This window comes from Arvicanthis niloticus, chromosome 4 (assembly GCF_011762505.2).
Source record: "Arvicanthis niloticus isolate mArvNil1 chromosome 4, mArvNil1.pat.X, whole genome shotgun sequence".
NCBI lineage: Eukaryota > Metazoa > Chordata > Mammalia > Rodentia > Muridae > Arvicanthis > Arvicanthis niloticus.
Window position 1 is genome coordinate 100,442,687 of NC_047661.1, and position 24,009 is coordinate 100,466,695.

Genomic DNA, 24,009 nt, shown 5'->3' on the forward strand with positions numbered 1-24,009 from the left:
CACCTGTAGTGGTGGCTTGTAACACAGATGCATTTTATCTGTTCTGCACTGGGCTCTGGATACAGCAGACTTAATATTCATTTGCCATTCCATTTAAATGATTTGTGAGCAATTCCAGAGGTAGAATTTAATACTCCTTTTTTTTTCCTTTTTGTCTGGAGCTTTGCAGACCACCATTGCACTACATCTCCAGATCCATTAATACCTCTTAACATATTTGTTCAGTGAATTTTAGCCAGGACAGATTTGAATTACTATGTAACAGACTTAATTAGGGCATAGCTTAGCAAATTGCCTGATGTGCACGCCCTGAGCCCTCTGTCAAGTTTTCTATCGTATGCCTGCAGGGATTGCCACGCGGTAATCTGGAAATTTTATTTCTGAGCAACGTCCACCACGTATAAGATAACTTGTGTAAAAACTGAAAGACACTTCCTCTGTGATCTGAGCAAAAGAGTCTGAAAGAAATGAGTTACAGGAAAATTCCAACTGGGAGACAGCCAGAGCCTACGTAAACAGTCAGTCCCATAGTTATAATGTGAGGGGCCACAAAGATGAGAGGGACATAGCCCTGTGTTTTACCAAATATGGGATGCGTGTTGTTAAGATAATGGATGCTGGGTGATGTGTTATGTATGGCTGTTTGCTCGCACGGTCCACAGTCCTTAAGTCTCGTTTGAAGTCTTGCTTTATAATAGAATAGTGTTAGAACTGTGGTCCCTGCAGCACTACATGCAGATAGGAAGGCATGCAGATGTAAGTATTTACATAGGCAAACACAAATGAAAAGCAGAATCCAGACCATTTGTTAAAACAGAGAGTGCAACCATGGTGACAAAAGGGAATTAATATGTAATCAGATGTCAGCACAGACCATGAAAATCCTTTGTGTTCCAGGAAAAATAAGGGCTAATACGTCGATATAATCTCCGTGGGAAAGTACCTCGGGTCAGAGCTGGGGTCCTGAATCTTTTCATTAACTCAACATTTTTTTTTTCTTAAATTCTTACTGTCTTCCAGGATTTTGCTAGCTGAGAAAGTGGGATTGTGGGGAGGGGATTGCTAAGCCCAGCACACTTGAAGCCAAGAAAGAAACAGAAGTGGGATCTGTCCTTACTCACCCAGTGTTACTGTTAACACAAGGAAGAGAAGCGCCTTCCCTGTCTGAGCTTCAAGGCTGAGGGCCACTTTTTGAAGGAGATGTAGGCTTCACCTGGGAGACAGGCAGGAGAGCACAGCACCGCAGTGCAGGCCCCAGGTAGACGCAAGGTCCACGGCAAAGGTGTGAGTGATTGACGTGCAGTTTGAGCATTGCATTCGAATGAGCATGTGCAGTGAACGGAGCTATGAGCATGCGCAGTGAACAGAGCTAGGCATAGGCCAAGGCAGAGGTAGAGTTTAGACTTACGTGGGTGCTATGTAGCTGTGAGTGAATGTAGCAGCCTTTTACTCATTCCTATAATGGTCCTACCACCTTCACAAGGAAAATCTTGAGGACTAGAGATTGTGTGTCTACTCAAGTACCCGGCTCAGTACCTGTCCCACAGTGGACACATATGGGAAGTCTTGTATTTAGAGACAAAGTGATAAAAGTTACAACACATTTTACGCAGTGGTGGGCCATGTATCCCAACGCCTTGTGCAGAAATCTCATTCTGTAAACACAGAATCCCATAGCTACACCAGCTGAGTAAAGATTATCATCACATTAGGGTACTTCTCCATTCTTGTCCAACTTCATGGCTGACCTATAAGGAGACATTACGATATTCTTTATGGACTAAGTCTGCTTTTATATCTGAAATAGTCGTTGTAGCTGTGATTACTTCTTCCCATGTGATTATCTTGAACGCTTGAGCATATATTTGAAATTTGCAGCTGCCTGTGTGAGCTGCCTATTTTCTGCATTCTGTATGTAATTGCATTTCTAAACTCTGATATCTCAGTAAAGGAAGGCAGACTGTGTGACCCAAAACTCTGATCTGCATCAAAACTGCTCTCTTGGCACTTGTACAAAAATCCAATTAGTTTCCGAAGGACAAATTGTCTTTGGGGACTGAACTGATCTAAAATTCATGACCAATCTGGAGGAAAATAGTTCTCTAGGAATTTTTTTTTTTTAAATCATAGATAATATGCATTCAGGGCTGTGTGAGACTGACGCTAGTATAAATTAATCGGGGTTACTCTCCTAGGCTTGTTTGAGAGGTCTGTGTTCTTACTTGGAGACAGCAGGCATCTCTGAGAGAAAACAGTTAGGCAGTCTTTGGGTATGATTGAGGTCGATCAGTGCTATGGTGACTGTTGATCATATGTGCTTAATTTCTTGGTCTGCTATAGGTGTTTGCCAGCTTGTTAATAAGATGGAGGAGAATACCGGCAAGATTAAAGCTTTCAACCAAAATGATGAACAATTCCTGGAAGCTTTTGTCATCTTCTGTGGCTTGGGGATCCAGAACACGCAGATGTATGAAGCGGTGGAGAGAGCCATGGCCAAGCAGATGGTGACATTAGAGGTGGGACGGAGCCTGTGGCATTTGGTCTGCCCAGGCACACGCTTAGTGTCTCCTCCCAACACTCATAGTGTGAAAACATGCGATTCTCATGATGATAGCCACATGGTTATTTCAAGGCTAAAGAAAGTAGATTCCAAATATTTAGACTCTTGCCAAGGCTCATATGACCAAACCAAGACTCTGGTGTACCTCCTGCTTTTTCTGCATAAAGCAGTGTTTGCCTTCTGTAGACCATTCACTGGGACACCCACCATCCCTGAGGCTGTTTCTTCCCTGTTTATCTCCCTCTTGCGTCTCTCTGTGAGGATATCTATTTCTTTTTTTAAAAAAGCTTTTTAAAAAATCCTCTACCAATATTGGAGAAGTGAAAGTAAGGAAAAGGAGAAATAAATAAAGGAAAATCAGTAAATGGAGGGAACAAGTGTCTCAAATTCTGGGTTCGGGGACTTGGCCTTCTGAATTTTCTGATCCAGCTGGTTTTCTGGAGAGGCTGAAACATCATTGTCTCTGGGAACTAGAACCTTACATTTTTTTTTAATTTAAGTGTAAAATAAATCTTTCAGTACAACCACATTTTTGGTTTAAAGGGAATTTCTAAAATTGTCCCACATTGCTTAAAAGTTACCCTTTTTGAAAATGAGAATTATGAATCTTATCTCATTAGAAGGTTTAAAGTAAGCCTAGCCCATGAGGAAGCACTGGGTCCTCCCATGAGCTTAACAGCCAGTGTCTTCAGCAGCTGCTTTACCTTCTCTTCCCTCGGCTTGTAGACTAAGAGCATCTGTAAACCTGTGTGACTGTACATCCCAGAGTGAACTGGATAGTTACTACAGGTTTCCCCTGACAACCATTTCTAAACCACAGTTTTTTTTTCCCCCAGATAGCAACTTGTTTCTCAATAGTTTCCCCAGTAAAACTCAGGCAAGTTCGTTTCTGAAAAAACAGTTCAAAATAAACTTGCTGCTGTGTGCGAGCCAGTGATCCTTTCTAGAGTGGCTTATAAATAATGCGTTTGTTATATCAACAGTGTCAGAATGAAAGTTTTAGGATTCTCCTTAAAAATTAAGGAGTGTAACTTCAGAAGCACGCCATGGACCCTGAATGGAAGTTCACTGTGTTGATGAAAGCCATAAGTGAGAGTTGGCAGGGAGACATCCTAGTTACTTCTCTCACAAGTTGGAGCAGGATTCCAGCTGGATGTTCCCTGCACATCAGCCATCCTGCCTGAGTAACCTGGGTTCCTGTCTTACCCACAGGTCCTGTCCTATCATGCATCAGCGGCGGAGGAAGAAACAAGAGAGCTCCAGGCTTTGTCGGTAATTCTCTTCTTTGGAAACGCACTGACTGTAGCCATCTAATTAATATACAAGTGCTTTTATGAGTGGTAAATATTTAGATGGACACAGAAATTATTTATGTTGACCAACTGTACTTTCACGCTAGGGCATAAAGTCACTGATTATACAAAGCACCAATGGTCTGTGTTGACTTTGTCATGCTGTTATTGTTAGCCTGACTTTTGTCCCCAGTGCTTGATACAGACGTCACATCTTCTCTTTCACCAAAATTAACTGTTTTCGTGTACTGGGGAGATTGAGATGGGTGGTTACAGGTGGTTGGTTGTCACCAGTAACCAGCTCAGCAAGAACAGAGCAGTCTGATCTCTGACCATATGGTTTATGGGAGGGTGTTTGAAATCAGGATCAGATAAGGTTAGTTACTGGAGTCATGCCAATGGAGTCATTATTCAGAATGCCGAGGGGAAAGCAAGCAGACATGTGAGCACACATGCCAGGCATTCTGGGTCTTGGTTGGGAACACTTTGGTACACTTTGGTAGTGGTGCCTGTAAATCTGAAGCACTTGCACCTAATGCTAACAGCACACTTAACACACTTGCAATACTTTGACTGTACATTGTTGCTGCGACCAAGACTTGTGCACAAAAGTAGTGGGAAGCTTGAGCAGGTCATAGAGATTCTCTTCCATTGTTATGGACACCATAGGTCGCCAGAAGATAACTTTCTCATGCTTTATCAACTTGTTGTCATGGAAACTCCCTCTGGGTTGGGAAGACGACCCTGGTACCTAGAAAAGCCAAGGAACTTCAAATTCAGAAGGCCAGGCCAGTAGAAAGAGGCAAATTAAATCGTGATTAGGAACAGGAGTCATCTAGCAAGGACAGCAAGAGAGTCAGTAGGTAATTTTATCTGAAAGGTCACACAAAGTTTACAGAGATATTGGGTTTGAAGTATCTTTTGCCTTGGGCTTAATTGAGACCTTTTTTTGAGACCAGAGCCAGGGTCTCACACACACTAGCTCAGGATGGCCTGGAACTCACGTCAACTCCGACATTCCACTTGCCTCACTCAGCTTCTCAAATCCTAGAAGTGCAGGTGTGAGCTACCTCACCCAAGTTAACTGGCACATTTGCCTAGTTCAACAACAAGATCTAGTTTTCAATTCAGTGTGCCCTGGGAGCAGGAAACCGTTCTGGGCTTTCAAGCCCTGTGAGTTAGAACTTAATGCTAAGGTAAAGGCGGAGCCACACCCTGCTGTGTGTCACCTGTAAACCCAAAGAGCAAGTGCAGGAATTTCTAAAGACAATGCTGAAACCATCACTGGATCATATTAAGCTCTGTTTTACACTTCAGAAATAGTGGAGTCTTTCACAAAAGTCTGGGCTTGATTTTTTTTTCCCCCTCAATTATGCTTATAATTTTAGCAAGAGAAAAACACCATGGAATAGCTGGAAATTGCTACACTGTGTATTGTTCAGAACCATCTGTTGTTCCATTTGGAAAAATAGAAGTCTGCCGGCCACGCTGGAGAAGAGGGTTGCATCTTTTGTAGGTCAAGTAATTTATTTAAATTGGTTGGAATTCAGCAACTGATTTCAATTCTAGTTTCATGTCAACCAAATAAAAATTCTTTTCAGCTCCAGCTACCCAGGTGTCTGCGTCACCCGGGAAGTCCCCAAATCACTGTCTTTGCCCCGTGTTTGCTTGCTCATCTCCATTTCAACTGTAAAATAAATTCAAGAGCTGTCAATTTTTTTTATTTTGAAATTTTACTCTTAAGAGATTAAATAATATTTGTACCAAATGTGTATGCCTGTATCCAGAGAAATTCGCTAGCCATAATGAGGTAATTGATAGGAAACTCAAACACACCTTTTTCTTTCTTCATTTTTTTTTTAAACTTTTGGCTTAATTTGATATTTTTTTTAATCCCATTTCAGTCTGGCCTTCTCTTGGATTAGCATTGGGTATAACATAGGGTCTTTCAACTGAGCCTGTTGTCATCTTTCTGATGATCCCTAGTCACAGGTTTCTCACGTGATCATGGTTTTAAAAAGTTAATTAAGATACTAGAATACAGGGTTGAAAGATGACTTACCAGTTGCGAACATTAGCTACTCTTGTAAAGGACCTGGGTTTGGTTCTCAGTACCCTTGTGGTAGCTTTCAACCATCTATAACATTAGTTTCAGGGATCCAGTGCCCTCTTCTGGCCTCTTCAGGTTCTGAGCACACAAATAATACACATTTACAAATATAGGCAAACACTCATACACATAAAATAAAAATAAATAACCCTTTTAAAGAAAGATACCAGAATAGATCTTAAATGTATACCTCTTCAAATGAGAACTACTCTGAAATTCTTTTAGGCATTTTTATTGACTTGCTATCAAAGAGAAATCAAACAAAAGGACTTTATAAAACATTAATGCTAATTGGGAGGATTTGACATTTTATGGATGATTGAGTTTGGAAGCTGTTCATCTCAGACTTGTGTTGTCTTGTGTGTGGATCTTCTCAGACTTGTGTCAATAATGTCTTGTGTGTGGATCTTCTCAGACTTGTGTCAATAATGTCTTGTGTGTGGATCTTCTCAGACTTGTGTCAATAATGTCTTGTGTGTGGATCTTCTCAGACTTGTGTCAATAATGTCTTGTGTGTGGATCTTCTCAGACTTGTGTCAATAATGTCTTGTGTGTGGATCTTCTCAGACTTGTGTCAATAATGTCTTGTGTGTGGATCTTCTCAGACTTGTGTCAATAATGTCTTGTGTGTGGATCTTCTCAGACTTGTGTCAATAATGTCTTGTGTGTGGATAAGGAGCCTTTTAGCAACAGTTGGCTGTCAACAGTTGTGTCTGTTTATTTTGGGCTTGAGTTCTGAGATTTAAAATGTAAGGCAGACCGAATACCCCGATATCAGTTTTACTGTATATGTGTATGTATATGTAAATAAAACACACAATCAAGTAGATTGTATAGCCCTGTGCCCACATCTTTAGTTTCTGCTGAGAGAGAACTAAATGTCTGAGACATTTGAACCACAGGTGAAAGAATCTTTTTAAAGAGGCCTTCACCAAAACCAAGAAACATAATAATTTTTAGATGATTAGTATGTTTATCCTACCCAAGTTGCAGTAAGTAGTGTTCCCGGTGCCTGTGTCTCCATGGACTTCTAGTTACTGTTAGTAGTTGTAGCCATGTTGAGGTCCATGTGGCTCTGTCATGTAGCAACTTTGTTTCACAAGTACTGTACTGTACTGTACTATACTAAGCACTTTAGAAATTATACACAGAAGTAAGTAGAAAACTTCCAGGGGGAAATTGATCTTGTGTTTTAAGACTAAATTAAAATCAGTTTATAAACTGTAATTAGTTCTCTGCTTGTCGAAGATAATCTAAAATGGATTATTCCAAGTGAGTTTCTACCATGACTGCAGACAAGTAAATATTCAGGCCAGTTCTTTCTGAATTCCCAGTGTCCTTGAGCATGAAAACATCAAGCTATTGATATGCAGATAAACTGAAACTGATGTTTAGAATTATGTGTGCAGTATACATAATGCCAATGAAGGAAAATGAAAATCCAACTGTAATTTTAATTTTTCCAGAGGAAGTAAGATGAACAGGAGACCTATAAGAGAATAAGCCACATATACAAGAGTGTGTTGTTCCTATAGCACTGTGGTTCCTTACTGATACTTGTTGGGAGCCGCACTAGCCCCACGTTCGGGCGGCCAAAAATGTCGAGGCTCGAACAAAATGTTGAGGCCCGGGCTGCCCCGAGTTTGGTGGCCACTCTATCCTGGCCCAAGCTGCCGCTCCAGTCCGAGGGTCAGGGTTCAGCAAGAGAGAGAGTGAGGGCGGTGGAGAGGAATGGAGACCAGACAGAGTGTGTTTCAATTCCGTTTATTCTTCAGTCTCTCTTCCTCTAAGTGTCTCCTAAAAGTATCTCCTCTAAATTGTCTCTCTTCAGTGTCTGATTCTCTCTTCTTCTCTCCAAGTCTCAAGTCCGAAGTTCCTAGTCCCTAGTTCCTAGCCCCTAGTGCCTCCAAGTTCCAAGTTACTTCTTCCAAGTTCTCTTCCAAGTGCCTGCTACCTGATGCCTAATTCCTAATCCAAGTTGTACTCTCTGAAGTGTCTGATTCTCTCATCGTCTGCCTCTGCCTTTTATATGTCTCACTTCTAAGCCACGACTTCAGGTCACACCTTTAATCATGCCCTTAGGTCTTGTCTCTAAATCTGATCTCTACACTTCTAGGTCACACTCTTAAATTACACACCTTTAATCTCACACACCCAAGGTATCTAAACCAAGATTATCGGAGTGTGCTCAGCTGTTGTAGTCTATTGTAATACAAGTCTCATGTCAGGGTATATGGCTCAAGATGGCTGCAAAGCTGATAGCCGCTTTCTGCTAAAAGTCGGTCCCCAACAGATACTGACATTTGTATTACAGTGGTTTGTAAGCCAAGTTCATAGGAACCATGCCTACATGTTATAGAAAACTGATCAATTGGTTGATGAATTTAAAAACCTAGTCTTTACCTCCTAGTCTATGCAGGTTCTGTATTAGCTTCATCAACTATACCAAGGGTGTATTTGTGTACAGATATGTATGTGTGTATGTATATTATGTATATATAATGTTTATAATATATGAATATATTATAATATAATGACGGTGATAATAGCTTTGACCGTGAGAGATAGCGGGCATTTTGAAAGGATAAAGGTACTCTTTTCTGAAAGATTTGTATCTGTGAAGCTATACCTGTGTCTCCATTTCATCTCTTGGTGCCCCACTCCCTCTTAATCAGTGCTCTGACTTAGACTTGGGAGAGGCAGCAGCTCTGATTTCAACCAATCTTTCAATTCATCAACCTGCTGAAGATGCATCTGGAGTTTGTCTCTATCCAGTTCTACTGCTCATAAATTCTCTTGTTTTCTAGTCATGGTTTGAACCAAAAGTATGTTCAGAGCATTCTCTCTGTCTCTGTCTGTGTATGTATGTGTGTATGTATGTATGTATGTATGTATGCATGTATGTATGCATGCATGTATTTGTACACACACACACACACAAACTCCCTTCTGAAGCAGGAGGAAGCAGCTAGCTGACCTTGTGGTTTCCGCCCATCAGACACTGCATGGCAGTTACCACTAGATCCACAAAAAAGCATTTCATTAAAGATAGCCACGGTGACCACGTAAATATGTCATTGACTACAGATGGCCTCTCCTAATATAGTGGCTCTAACGTTTTTACATCCATCAGAATCACTTGGAAAGCATAGTAACTCATTGTAACACATAGGTGGCGTGGGCCCACTCCTGGCTTTTCCAGTTCCATATCTCTGTGTTTACATTTCTTTTATAGCCTGCAGAGCACCTTCCTGTATCAAAGGTGTTAGTGTGTAGAGGTGAGGGCTCCAGGTAGGCACCACCTTGACCTCTTTATGTTCGAATGCTGGTTTCTCTGCCCCTATATCTTGTTGTGATCTGGACATAGCACTGTAATGCTTGTTCTAAGTGTCTCCTGTTTCAAGTTTGTATAAACATTGCTTCCCATTTATTCTCTGACTTGTCAATAAAGGTTAACCAGCCAATGGCTGGGCAGAAGAGAGAATAGGGCAGAACTTCTGCCAGACAGGGGAGGGGGACCAGAAGCAGGAGGGAGGGAGGAAGGGACAGAGGGGTGGGGGATGAGAATTGGACATAAGGAAGGGAACAGGGAGACATCATGGGAGAACATACCTGAAGCCCAGAAAGCCAGACCAATACTAAAATGCAAGTATTTCAGGAATTTTGGCTGGGAGACAGCCAGATTAGCTTAGAGAATTAGAATAAATCAATGACTGCCCAGGTATTGTGCAATAAAACTTGATTATATAATTCTAGTAGATTCTGTCTCATTTAGGATAGCTGGGGATAGAGAAATACTGCCACTTTTGAAATGCCTTTTACAATGAATGTTGTAGGAATAACCATTGTTAAGCTAGTTTCTCTGGTAAGATGTAGCATTCCTTTGTTTTATGCCCAAGAGTGGTTATAGCTGGATCTGGAGTCGGACTGATTCTCAACTTTCCGAGGAATAACTGTACTGATTTCCATTGTAGCTGTACAAATTTTCACTCCTGCCAGCCATGGAGGGTGTTCCTCTTCCCCACAGACTCCCCAGCATGAGCTGTCATTTGATTCATTGATCTTAGCCGGTCTGACGGATGTAATGGCTGAGGATACTGAACCACATTTCTTTCTGCTATGCTCTTCAGTTACTAATATGAGATTTCTCCATTTTTTTATATATAGACAAAGTACTATGAACTTGCCTCTTAGAATCACTTTCATTGTGTCCATTAATTTTGGATTTCTTGTGTTTTCAGTTTTATTAAATTCTAGACAGTTTTTAATTTCTTTCTTAATTTTTGTCTTGACCCACTTTTTGCTCAGCAGTGAGTTGTCCAGTTTGTTGTTTCCGGTGTTAATATCCAGCTTTCATCTCTGGTTTTCAGATAGGATACAGGATGTTGTTCCAGTTTTCTTGTACCTGTTATATTTAGTTTGTGTCCAAGTATGTGGTCAGTTTTGGAGGAGGTTCCATGGGATGCTGAGAAGAAGGTGTATTCTCTTGTGTTTGGATGAAATGTCCTGTAAATGTATGTTTATAATACTGGTTTATATCATCATTCAGCTTCAGCATCTGTCTGTTTAGTTTTTGTCTGGATGACCTGTCTGTTGGGAAGAGTTGGGTATTGAAGTCTCCCACTGTCAGTGTGTGAGGGTCAGCTGTAATAGTGTTATTTTACTAATTTGAGCGCCCTTGTGTTTGGGGCATAGATGTTAAGAATTACAATGTCCTCTTGGTAGATTTTTCTTTAGATGTGTAAGTTCTTTCCTATCTCTTCTGATTAGTTTTGGTTTTAAGTCAGATATTAAAATGACTATACCAGCTCGCCTCAGGTCAGTTTACTTGGAGTATCTTTTTCTATCTTTTTACCCTAAAGAGATGTTAGTACTTGTTATTAAGGTGTTTCTGGGATGAAGCAGAAAGATGGACTATTTTTCACTTATCCCATTAGTCTGTGGGTTTTTTATTGAAGAATTGAGACCATTGATGTTGAGAGATATCAATGGGAGATGTCAGTGTTTGTTGATTCCTGTTATTTATTTTGTGGTGTGTGTGTGTGTGTGTGTGTGTGTGTGTGTGTGTGTGTGTGTGTGTCTTTGCTGGTCTGTGCATGGTTAATCTCTTCAGGGTTTGTAGATAGATATTGTTTAACTTTGGCTTTACCATGGGATGTCTTATTTTCTCCATCTTTTGTGATTGACAATTTCACTGAGTATATTATTCTGGGTTACCGTCTGAGATTCTGTAGAACATCTGTCCAGGTCTTTCTGGCTTTTAGAGTCTCCATTGAGAAGTCAGGTATTATTCTAATAGGTCTGACTTTATATGTTAGTTGCTCTCTTTTCCTTTCAGCTTTTAATATTTTTTTCTTTGTATGTTTAGTGTTTCATTATAATGTGCCAATTGGAATTTCTTTTCTGGTCCAGTCTATTTGGTGTTTTGTATGCTTCTTGTACCTTGATAAGCACCTCCATTTTAGATTAGGAACATTTTCTTCTATGATTTTGTTGAAAATATTTTCTGGTCCTTTGATCTGGGACCCCCTTCTTCTATTCCTATTATTATTAGATTTGGTTTTTTCATAGTGTCCCTGATTTTTCTGGATGTTTTGTACATGGATTTTTGCTTTGTTTTGTTTTTTAGATTTCACATCTTCTTTGGCTGAGGTATCCATTTCTTTTATCCTGTGTCAATGCCTGACATTCTCTCTTCTAGTTCTTGTCCTCTATTGGTGAGGCTCGCCTCTGAGGTTCCTCTTTGAATTCCTAAAGTTTTCATTACCAGATTTTCCTCAGTTTGGGCAGGGTTTGGTTTTGTTTATTGACAATTTCTAATTTAAGGTCTTGAACTGTTTTTATTTATTTCATCTTATTGTTTGTGTTTTCATAGATTTCTTTAAGGGATTCATTCATTTCCTCCTTAAGGACCTCCATCATAGTCATGAAGGCTATTTTAAAGTCTTTGTCTTGTGCTTCAGCTAAGTTGTAATTCAAAGGGTCTATTGTGGTAAAGATACTGAGCTCTAGTGGAGACATTGTCCTGGATGGTTTTGATTATATTTTTATGCTGATGTCCAGGCATCTGGGTTTGGGGTGATTGTAATTCTAGGTGTTGGTATCTGGTCTTGTCTTTGTTGGGTGGGTGTTTTGTTTCTTAGTTTCTGTTGCCTGGTCTGGTTCTTAGGGACTATGGTAGCTATGTGTTGCCTGGTAAGGAAGTATTCTTGTAATGGTGATAGGTGTGGCCACAGGAAGTTCAGGACAAAATGTGTATCCAGGTTTTGGGAGCTCACACTTAGGAATGGGGATGGGCTAGGGAGGGTCTGAGAGGTCCATAGGAGGGAGGAAAGCAGGGTGTTCCACCAAGATCTCCTTAGTTCCCTGTGAATGAGTGCAGGGAGTGAGAATAGGACATAACAGGCAGTGTGCCACAGAGCTGGGGATTAGACTGGGGAATTAGATTTGGAGAAGACCAGGGAGTGTGGCGATCTGAAGCCTGCCTACCTCCTTTGCTGGCCTATTTGCTTCTCTGGCAGGCTTGGCTGGTGGGTTCCAGAGAAAGCCTACTGGAGTTGGGTGTTGAGATAACAAGAGGAGAGAAATGTTGGAAGAGAGGGTCTGTGTGATTCCCTAGAGATGGGGGCAGAGGATAGGGAGGGAGGGGAGGCTGCAGCAGCTGGTCTGATACTGAGTTTGAGATGAGACTAGGGCATTAGGATCATAGGAAGAGCGAGGAAAAGATCTGCAGTTAGCCTACCTTTTCCCCTGGCTGGCATCTCACTTTCTAAATTCAAATGCATACAGCTGTGACCAACAGCTCCAGAAATTGTACCTAACTGCCCTATCTTCAAATACCACACATTTCGGTCTCTACTATTTATTAGGAAAATGTAGAATATTTCATCTTCTAAAATAGTAAGAAAAACAAATAGAAAGTTGACCTTTTATATCATGCTTAAAGAAGGGTTTTAAGGGATTTCCGACTTTCTCATGTCTCCTTAGTGACTGATCCAAGTTCTGAACAGCATTTCAGTGACGATGATGAGGCTCTCATGGAAAATGTTTGCGTGTCTGTGCTGGGTCAGTTCATGGAATTTGCTTGTGCTGTGGGGTGGTTGTAACTGAAGGAGGAAAGGAAGCTGCTTTTTTTCTTAGTCAGAGAGGCAGAGTATCCATACACAAAGGAGAGGCCTGGGCTGTGAGGGCCACCTTTCCTGCAGTTGGTAGAATATACTTTGAAGGAAAGAAGAGAATGTCTTGTTACAAGAAAAATGATACCGTAAGAATAAACCATCTGTTCTCCTGTCAGGTGAATGTGCTTAAGGAGAGCAGCTGCTATCTGTTTCCTCCCCAATTGGAGTTGTTCCATCTCTGATGCTGGAAGCCACTGTAAACAATGAGACCTTTTTCTAAACATTTTCCGTTGTCTTCCCTGTTTCAGGCCACAGATCAGTCCATGGAACTGGCTTTGTAGAAGGACTGTTTTCTTGTGATTTTTTTTTTTCCTTCTGGAAAGAGTCTTAGAGAAGGGAACAAGTCTGGTGTATGTGAGGTGGAACAGGGCAGCCACTAAGAGCAGGAGAAATAGCTTCAGAGGTATAGGCCTGCGCGGCTCTTAGTAGCGCTGGGGGACTTTAGTCTTTTGATGGCTTTAGTTTAGGAAAGTTGAAGGTCAGATAGGATAGTGACATCTGGACACTAAGAAGCCTAAGGGGTTTGGCAACTGCTTCTACTCTTAATATTTTTTTTCCTCAATAAATAAAAGGCTCTTTTTGTCAAGTTACTTTCAAGTTAGCCTGACTAGGCTAACGCACTTAGTAACACTTAATTGCCTGCCCATAGACTACATGATCCATGGGTGAAGGATTAGGGAGGCCTACAAGTTCAGGAGAAGCCCCAGAGCAGTGAGGCAGCCAGGGCCCCTTGGCCAATGACTCTCTCATTGATACTTTAGAAAGAGTTCCCAGTCATGTGGTTGTTTACTTTTAATTTCCCTAATATGCAAACTGCATTAGGTGATTTTGACAAAGTGGGTGATTTAGCACACACAGGACTGTTCCAACACAAGCAGAATCTTGGTGCATGTCTATGACCCCTAGAGTGATGAGGGTAAGGCCGGAAGGTCATGAGTTCTGGTCTAGCCTGAGCTTCATCGGAGGCCCATTTTTAAATAACGTGAAAACTGTTGCCACTTTAAGCAAAGAGAAAAAGATTTTAATTCCCTTCCATTTGTTTACTCTGTATAAGTATTTATGCTAGGAAATAGAAAAGCGTAGGAAACATGAAACTAAGTTACAGTCATTGATGCCATTTAACGGGTGTTCCCAGAGAAGGTTCGATGGTAACTGTGCCCTAGAGGAATTTATCAGGAGCGGTAGCCCATAGAAGCAGAAGGTACAAAGGAGAAGAGATTGATGAAGAAGAGCGAGGTATCTTTGAAGATACCCCAGGTGCTTGCTACAGTTAAATGACTATAAAACCAAAGCCAACGATTTCAATTAAAAAATAAAAACACAAAACACAGAGCCACTCCTTCCAAAATACAAGCAAACGCAGCTTCCCAAAGTCACCTGTAATGAAGTTCCCAAGCAAATGCTTTGTTTGTTTGTTTGTTTGTTTGGTGGGGTAGGTGATTGTCATGCTCAAGCTTGGGTGACAATCACCTTTAGTCTACACTGTAGACTCTACGGAGTAGCAATAAGGCCCAGTCTGAGCTAGGCAACATATTGTCATGGAAACCAATCTTTATTCCTTACCCAACCTCTCTGTGCTTCTGTTGGTGTGGCTAGAGAAATGGACACATAGTATCCATAATGTTTTTGTATGAATGAAATGTGCATTGCTTGGACTGTTATGGAATAGTTCAGATAATTTCATCTGTAAAATGAATAAGTCCAGAGACGTATAAAGGAGCACAGGGGTCCTCTGTGCTGCTTACTGTTTGAAGTACAATCTCATGATAGCAAGCCTCTCTCCTCTTTCACCTGTCCCAAATCATGTTAACCCCATGTGACTCGGTATAAAGTGTAGGGAGATCCTGTGATAAACATTTCTAGCATATTGCAGTTTGCCATTGCTTGCCAACATACTGGAGGTAACCAACAGAAAATGAGGACGTTTGTGTGGACTTATTTTTTCAGTTTGTACTATGTACTAGTGGAGTTGCCTCCACTGCTTTGGGGGTCTGGAGTTAACACAGTACATTATGGGAGAAGCCTCTCAGAGAAAGCTGCTTGTTCCATGACATCTAGAAAATGAAAGAGGAAAAGAAGGCTTCAGAGTCACTCATTCTAGAGCATACCTCCAGTAATCTCATTGGGTCTGCTTCTAAAATATTCCACCACCACCACCACCCCCCCCCCCGTGTGCTAGGCTAGCTTTCTATAAGCTTGAGCTAGAGCCATTTTCAAAGAGAGAACCTCAAGTGAAAAAATGCCCCCCCCCACCAGATTGGCATGTGGGCAAGCCATTGGTGCCTTTTCTTGATTGATGATTGATGTGCTGGGCACAGCTCACTGTGGGCAGTGCCACCATTGGAGCCGTGCTATAAGAAGGTGGGCTAAGCAAGCCATAAAGACCACGCCAATAAGCAGCACTCTTCCATGGCCTCTGCATCAGTTCTTGCCACCAGGTTTCTACCTTGAGTTCTGTCCCTGCCTTCCTTAGATGATGGACCAACCACAAGCTATAAGATGAAATAAACCTTTTCTACCTCAACTTGCTTTTGGTCATGGTGTTTTACGACAGCAATAGAAAACCTAAGACAGCTCAATAGTGGTAGGCTGGAGAACAAACCTTTAACAGAAGGGCACTTAAGGAAAGATTCCATATCCAAACTTGAAATATTGAATATTTTAATATTGAAGCAATAGTGAAAGGAAAGATAAAATAAACAAGATCTTCTGTTTCCCTATAGAAAATTTAAGAAGGCATTATGAATAACTGCTATCTTAATTCATAGCTTTATTTCATTTTCTTCTCTTTTTTAATAAGGCTGCTGTGGTACCATCTGCCCAAACCCTTAAAATAACTGACTTCAGCTTCAGTGACTTTGAACTGTCTGATTTAGAAACAGCGCTGTGTACAATTCGGATGTTCACTGACCTCAACCTTGTGCAGAACTTCCAGATGAAACATGAGGTAGGAAAGCAGTGGTGTGTGTGTGTGTGTGTGTGTGTGTGTGTGCACATGTGCACACACTTGTGTGTACTCATGTGTGTATAAGACAAAGAATTGGATCTGACTACCAGCATATAATGGGGGTCTTCAGTTTTACTGACTAGCATATTGCTGCCTAAGATAAACCATCAGTCGTTAAACATACATCTTTTTGATTCCTGCCATGTATCAGGCACCAGGTTGACGAATGCATGAGGCTCTCACTCAAATCGATGGCAGTAGTGCAAAATCAGGTGGCAGGAGATTCTGGGTAGAACACGGGTCAAGGGGAGGGTGGCCAGAGAAGCAACTGGAAAGATGAGCAGAGGAACACATAGACTGGTAAGCCATCAAAGAGCAACTTGGCACCAGGGATGACTCACTTAAGAGGTCAAAGCAGTGAAGTAATGCTGTTATCGCCAGGGTTGTAATTAACAACGCAGAACGGACCAGGGCCATAGGTGCCCATTGCAGGGCCAGACTCCTCAAACGAGGTCATCCGTGGAGCAGAAATAAGAACCAGTCTCCACATATAGATTTCCTATCTAAACATTTACAGATCTTCAAGGTTTTCATTACTTAGCCTTCCATTAATTAACATGTGGTGAAAAGTTACTCAGTGTTCTGTGTGATTCCAAAGATGAGTTGACCATGCTCTCAGAGACCTCACGGTATGGAAAGAAAACTAAAGATGAATATTACTAAGGTTAATAAGGTTTTGTTTGTGTTCTCAGAGACACTAATCTAATTATTTTTTTTTAAATTTAACCAAAGTCTATATTACCTTTTTTTTAAAAAAAAGATGAAAACTCAACAATATAAATAGGCCAATGATGTGTCACTCTTGACTGGGTGTTAGTTAAGGGATATCATGTTCAATTATTCCAACAAGCTCTCGTGAATGAATCCCATTCACAGATGAAGAACCCAAACCAGCATGGAGTAGAAATATCAGGGATGTCAATCATAGCTCTCTGTGATCAGCACAAATTCACTTTGGCCGTTTATCTCTGACGTCTCAGTTTCCACACCTCTTAGAGTAAATGACGTTGCTACCCTGTGGGATCCACATGAATTACATATGCTTCTGTATATTACATGCTTGTGTATATGTGTGCATTACATATGCATGTGTATATTACATGCTTGTGTATATGTGTGCATTACATATGCTTCTGTATATTGCATGCTTGTGTATATGTGTGCATTACATATGCATCTGTATATTACATGCTTGTGTGTATGTGTGCATTACATATGCATCTGTATATTACATGCTTGTGTGTATGTGTGCATTACATATGCTTCTGTATATTGCATGCTTGTGTGTATGTGTGCCTGTACTGTTCCTCTTAATCCACAGATATTGATAGCACATCAATTATCCCACCTTTAGACAAAATTTTGACTAAGACACCATCAAATTTCCCCACTGTACAAGATAGGATTCACTTTAAAAGTCTGCTCCATGGGGTTCAGTGGTTAAGAGCACTGACTGCTCTTCCAGAGGTCCTGAGTTAAATTCCCAGCAACCACATGGTGGCTCACAACCATCTGTAATGGGATCTGATGCCCTCTTCTGATGTGTCTGAAGACAGTGATAGTGTAATCACATACATAAAATACATAAATCTTAAAAAGAAGAAGAAGGAGAAGAGAGGAAGAGGGAGAGGGAAAGGGAGGGGGAGGGGGAAAGGGAGTGGGAGAGGGAGAAATTTGCTCCATGAATGTGATAAGTTCACATCTGGAGTTAGAAACCCTACACTACATGTGGATCGCAGTTTTACTTAATACCTTGATCAAATCCATGTGTTCCTGGAGTGTCCACATCTGTAACTAACAATGACTCTACTCCAACAGCTTGGCTAGGACACAGGAATGTGATTTTTTTTTTTGTGAAATTCTTGCTGATTTCGCTTGGCTGATAGGTAGCATTTGAGGACTGGGTACTGCAGATTCTCACTCAGTTTCTCTAGCAATCATTTCCTTGGATTCTTACCCATAGGAAAATACTCCTCACCGGCTTTCCTTTTCTTTGTGTATAACCTCTATCTGAATGTAAAAGAAACAAACATAGATAATGTGAGTGTCTCTCAAAGAAACACATGAATAAAGTAGCCAGGCAAGAAAATTTCTTTTTGCAAAAAAGTGGAGATGCAGACTAAGCCAGCAAGTATACCGGGGCAGGAAGTGCAGTAGGTATTATTCTAATGCAGATGCTGACTGTGTATTTTCCCCACTGGCCATTCTGGCCTCACTGTCTTTGGGACTGGTTGGTTTTAAAAGGGTCAGGAAAAGGATGGGCTGCTCCCTGACACAGTGTTCCAGGAATGCAGGGAGCCCCTTTGCATAAACAAAAACTTTACCAGGTGGATGAGATTAATAGATTTACAGAAAACTTGCACAAGACAGGAGTGGGGGAGGGGGATTAAAAGATTTTAATTCCTTTACATAAACTTTTAACAAGGTGAAGGAATTTTATGGAATATTGGCACTCCATGGGCTAAATAACTTAGATAAAAACAAAACAAAAACATTTGTTTACATTTATTCTGGGCAACATCAACACGGGCATTGGGATTATTATGGTTAAATTTCCTGCCCTACTATCTGGTCTTCTCCTTTATTTCAGGTTTTAGTGTCAATATAATTTTAGATGGAGAAAAATAAAATTCCTTTCTAGAGAGGACACCCCTACCAAGACGACTCACACTGCACAACAAACCTTCAGTATTGATTTACGCTGGTAATAGCCATCGCCTATTACCGATCTCTGAGACCTTCCAGGTTATTAGGACAACACTTGTTGATTGTATTTCCACTTCTGTCCTTTCTGTCTCTGCCCCCTGAGCTGCCCTTGCTTGCTGTACCTTTGTCACCGTCCCTGGGGAACAGGTACTTTCTGCAGTTTCTTAGTCACGTAGAAAATGAATTTTTAAACAGACACAGAAGCTTGAGGATCCTTGTATTGGAGTTTGAGAGAATCTCAGCACTGCCAGGAACAGCGGGAGAGAGAGTGGGCTTTGTGAGTGGGAGATCCAGAGTCCACACAGGCTCTGCAAGTCTGGGCGCAGCTCCTGGGGTTGGGGGTTTTCAGAAAAAGAAAAATGCCCAGTTTGTGATCACTGCATGGTGGTGGCAATGACTTCTGGGGTCTGTGAGTCTGTCTCCTCCTTTCTTAACTTGTGCTTAAGTCCTTCATCTTCCCACCTCCTGGCAGCAGTTGTACCCTTGAGACTGTCTTTAAGACTGTCCTCAAAGAGTATTAGCAACTACCAACCAAGCCTCTTTACTGAAAGTTAACCTGAACCCTGTTTCAGAGCCTAAGCAGGAGCTATTGCAACAGTTTTCCCTCCCCCAGAGACTCAGGAGGTGTGGTGCAATGTATATTGTGGTGGAGGGACCCATCCTCAAAAAGCTCCAAGCCTCATACATTTTATCAAATTCCTCCTAACAAGAGTTACTTTAGCCATTGGTTCAATTGCAGGGTATGTATACATAATTCAATAGCAACACCTTTATGTTTTTGAACTACTGAAAGATGTATGCAGACACCGAATTTTCAGTTTTCCTGATTATTTTTTCTTGCTGCTTTAATTAATCACAAAGTAGTTTTCTACATGATGCCAATAACGTACTCTCAAAACACATCAAAGTAAAACTTGTGGCTTTCTTTTAAAATCCACCTGCTGTGCCTGATCTGTTATCTCTCCACTGTTGGCCTGTTCAAACAAGTCCAGAGTAAGGAGACTGGTACTGAGATGTCCAGGCTCAGGGAGAACACACCCACTGCAGGCACACAATGTTCTTACGCCAGGGCAGCTCCCAGGGCCCAAAGCTCAGAGATCCCAAGGTTCTTTTGGGGGGAATTCCCTATGAACTGAACTGAGAACTAGAAGAAAAGGTCTTCTGGAGAAAAGTGATCATGCCAAGTCCCCTGTGGTTGAGCAGTTTCTATCAACAGGAAGGAGGTTCCCGCTCAGCCCCCAGAGCCAATCAATCACAAGGATGGACACTTGCCGTTCTTTTCCCGTGGACTTTTTCCAATCCCAAGGCAATGCTCTTTGAGTTTGCGATATTCCCATGGACACACTCAAGGAAAGTGCATGCTTGATTCTACAAAAGCGTAAACCATTCAGATTTTTAAAGAGAAGCAGACTGATAATACAAGCAGAATCGCCATGCTCAGATCATGAGTCCCTGAGGGTTTATTTAATATTCTCCTTAGAAGTTAAATTAAACCCAACTTGGAAGACTTGCTTGAACCATTTTGTCTTTTCCCCATTTCCCATGTTTTAAAATAATTTTTTTCTTATGTGTCCCAGGAGATTTATACAGTATCTTTAAATTTTGATTTCTTGGTAGCCAGGCATTAAGTGCATCAGGCTGACCCTAAGCTATAAAGATCTAATGAAGATGGCATTAATATCTGTAATTCTAGTTTGTCCTGAAACCTAAGCTAAATGTGTCAATCCCAGCCCAGCTTAAAACCTAAGCTAAATGTGTCAATCCCAGCCCAGCTTAGATCTTTGGACTAAATACCTTCACAAGTGTACAACACGAGAACATGAGAGAACTCATTCCCAAACATCCATGCATGTATGACTCTGGATTCTAACCATGACAGGGAAGTGGTTTTTTTATAAAGGTAGTTGGTGTCCTACCTATGACAAAATACCTTTCTTTGAGATATTACCTATTTATCTAATTTAACTAGATCTGCTTGATAGGTTTTTGTTAAAATGGTAATATTTTAATTTTGGCCCCACTCCTAATGAACAACCACCAATCGAAGGTTGCCTGTTTGAGGGTTGGTTTCTTCCTCTGTAAAATTATAGAATGGTCAAATCCATTTGTGAGGGTTGAATGTGAACACTGCAGGGTACCTGGAACTTAGAAAATGTGTGACTAACTTGGCCACTACTGTCACTAACTTCCCACAGGTTCTTTGCAGATGGATTTTAAGTGTTAAGAAGAATTACCGGAAGAACGTTGCCTACCACAATTGGAGACATGCCTTTAACACAGCACAGTGCATGTTTGCTGCCCTGAAAGCAGGCAAGATTCAGGTACTTCACGGAGCCATTCAGATTCCTGCTTAGTGGAACTGACAGCGTATCTTTCCAAATTATTATAGTGATTGAATAGTTTACCAAATAGTGACTCAATTAGCACAGCACAATAGTTGGCCACTAACTTTCTTCCATTTGTAATAAATGTTACGTAGTAAAATCCCCTAACGTCATGTTACATTTTAGTAATCCTTGGGCAAATAAATATTTCCACCAGAGGAAGACAGTGAAAGAAAAACATTGCATTTTTCATTTCACAGTCAACTGCTCCATAGTAGAATTACTCAGAAACCCCCAAATGCCATCATAGATAAGTTCATTCTCCACCAGAGTCTGTGTGGAAGGAAGCTGCTTCTATAAATGCTAGTTCAAACAGGCTTTGTTACATGTGCCTTGATCAGAGCCTGAGTAAAAGGAAGATGAGTGCAGAGAAGACTCACACAAAGTATCCATTTCCTGCCAAATCCTATTATATCTCTGTCCTTAGAGTCCATCTTCAGAGGCAACTGACTAGTTATTTTAAGAAGGCGATCCTAGGCATCTGCTACATGATTCAAATTCAGAGCCTCCCAGTTTCAAAACATAAATTTTAAAAATACTATTCTCTGTCATATATCCTCCTTTCATAGGCTACACGTTTTAAGTGGCTGGCTTTAAAAGAAATGAGTAGGCTTGGGTTCTGCTTCGTGATTGAACACTGGAATACCATATGTAAAGCCTTTGGTTTGATGGCAGAACCATTGTCTAAGAAGCCATACAAAATAACACAGCAGCTATTTTACCCCATGGAAAAATTTCTAAGAAAAGGATAAGCTTCCCTTGAGTCGACCATGAGTCTTAGGATTTACACTACAGAAAGCTGCCTGGCCACAATGCTTTTCATGATGAAGAATGAGATGACGGTCTTCACACATGCTCCAGAGCTGGCAGCGCTGGGCATTCCCATAGGCTAGAGGGGTGTGGCCATTTAACTTGTGTTTCACACGCTGTGTCACTGACAGGTGTAGTACTGTGAATGATATACATGGCAAGCACTCAAACATAACTGATACGTAGCCTAGGAACATGTTATGCAAGGTTTGAAAGCCATTTTTCCCAGTAATTCCGTTTCTACTATTTGATTTAATAGTCGTGTTGTCACAGTTACTTAATATAGCAGCAGATCACAGGGAGCAAAACAAAAGAAAAAATATTAAAGTGTGTTGCAATCATTCCACCTGTGTAAACATAAGACACGTGACATTAGCTATGGGTGCATAAAGTATTCTTTTTCTTTTTTTACTTAAAAAATTATGCAGTGTCGGTATGTGTTGATGAGCACATATGTCGTGGCACAGGTGTAGAGGTCAGAGGACAACCTCAGGAGGTAGGTCTGTCCTGCCTCTGTCTATTACCAGACCTGAACTCATATGACCAGGCTTGTATATATAGCAAGCACTTTTATCCTCTGAATCAGCTCAAATTATTCATTTTTTGGAGCATTTCAATTCTTTCTGTTGTTCAGTGACATTTGTAGTAGCTCATTGTGAATGACAACATGAATGGTGACCTGCAGAGTAGAATTTCTGGAGAGCGGTCTGAGACCACACACAAGTACAGGAATGAATCCTGAGAAGCAGTAGGAGAATGCCCTGCTTCACGCTTTATCTCTTTCCTTCAATGCCTTTGCACACAGAACAAGTTGACGGATCTGGAGATACTTGCATTGCTGATTGCTGCTTTAAGCCATGATTTGGATCATCGTGGTGTGAACAACTCATACATACAGCGGTAAGATGGTTTTGCCAACAAAGTGGAAAGAAAATGTTTCCTCTGCATTACTGAACTGTACTTCTTAAAGTTAGAGCTACCAAAAAAAAAAAAAAAAAGAAAGAAAGAAAGAAAGAAAGAAAGAAAAGAAGAGAAAAGAAAAGAAAAAAGAAAAAAAAGTACAAAGAATAAATTGGCCAAGTTTCTTTCCATAGTCTGGCTACGTCTAAGGAAAACGGGAAGTGAATGCAGGTGTCAGACCATACTGATCACGTTTCAGGCCTGAAGCTCAAACAATTTCTGCTGAAAATCTTATTACATGATCATTGTGAGTTTTGCTTTAGTTTGTGTTCACCCAGCTTTTAATCCCAACGTTAAGAAGGCAGAGGCACATAGATCTCTGTGAGTCCAAGGCCAGACAGCCGTGGTCTACAGAGTGAGTTCTAAGACAGCCAGAGGTACACAAAGAAACCCTGTCTTAAAAAACAAAACCAAAAACAAAAGAAGAAAGAAAAAAGCAAGGATAGAAGGAAAGAAGGAAGGAAGGAAGGAAGGAAGGAAGGAAGGAAGGAAGGAAGGAAGGAGAGAAAGAAAGAAAGAAAGAAAGAAAGAAAGAAAGAAAGAAAGAAAGAAAGAAAGAAAGAAAGAGAGAGAGAAAAAACCATGACGTATAGTCCAGAAGGGTTAGGATTTTTACCATGGAGTGGAAAAGGCAGTATTTGAAAAAAAAAAAATGTTTACCTTGGCCCTGCTTACTTAAGATGCTCAGTAGACTAAGGTTTTTGGTTTTAGTAGCGGTATATTTCACACAGTTCTGTGGTCAGGGCGTAGCTCTGCCAGAATTTCTGTATAGCTGTAGGCAAGGAAGTTGATGTCTCTCCCCCTTAATTTCCCTTAAAATGGAAATAATGGCATGCCCATATCACAAGGCTGGCATGTGTTTTCCGAGACCATAAGCATCACCACCCAGAGGAAGGTTTGCTGTATACTGTGTTAAATTCTAGCGACAGTTACTAGAAATGGTTGTATCAAGCTTGACACTCTCACTGGCAGATCGTAAGAGTAAGGCTGTAACCACTGGGA

The 24,009-nt window shown here is 41.0% G+C and overlaps 1 protein-coding gene across 2 annotated transcripts in view; it reads left to right on the forward strand.

The window, feature by feature from the left end:
• Pde5a (phosphodiesterase 5A) overlaps positions 1–24,009 on the forward strand; it is a 120,972-nt gene that overhangs the window by 66,804 nt on the left and 30,159 nt on the right. For both annotated transcript variants that reach the window (XM_034500262.2, XM_034500263.2), the window contains exons 10-14: positions 2,341–2,516; positions 3,773–3,832; positions 15,941–16,087; positions 21,049–21,174; positions 22,853–22,947. In XM_034500262.2, coding sequence (XP_034356153.1) covers positions 2,341–2,516; positions 3,773–3,832; positions 15,941–16,087; positions 21,049–21,174; positions 22,853–22,947 — 604 coding nt within the window. The remainder of the gene's footprint in view (positions 1–2,340; positions 2,517–3,772; positions 3,833–15,940; positions 16,088–21,048; positions 21,175–22,852; positions 22,948–24,009) is intronic.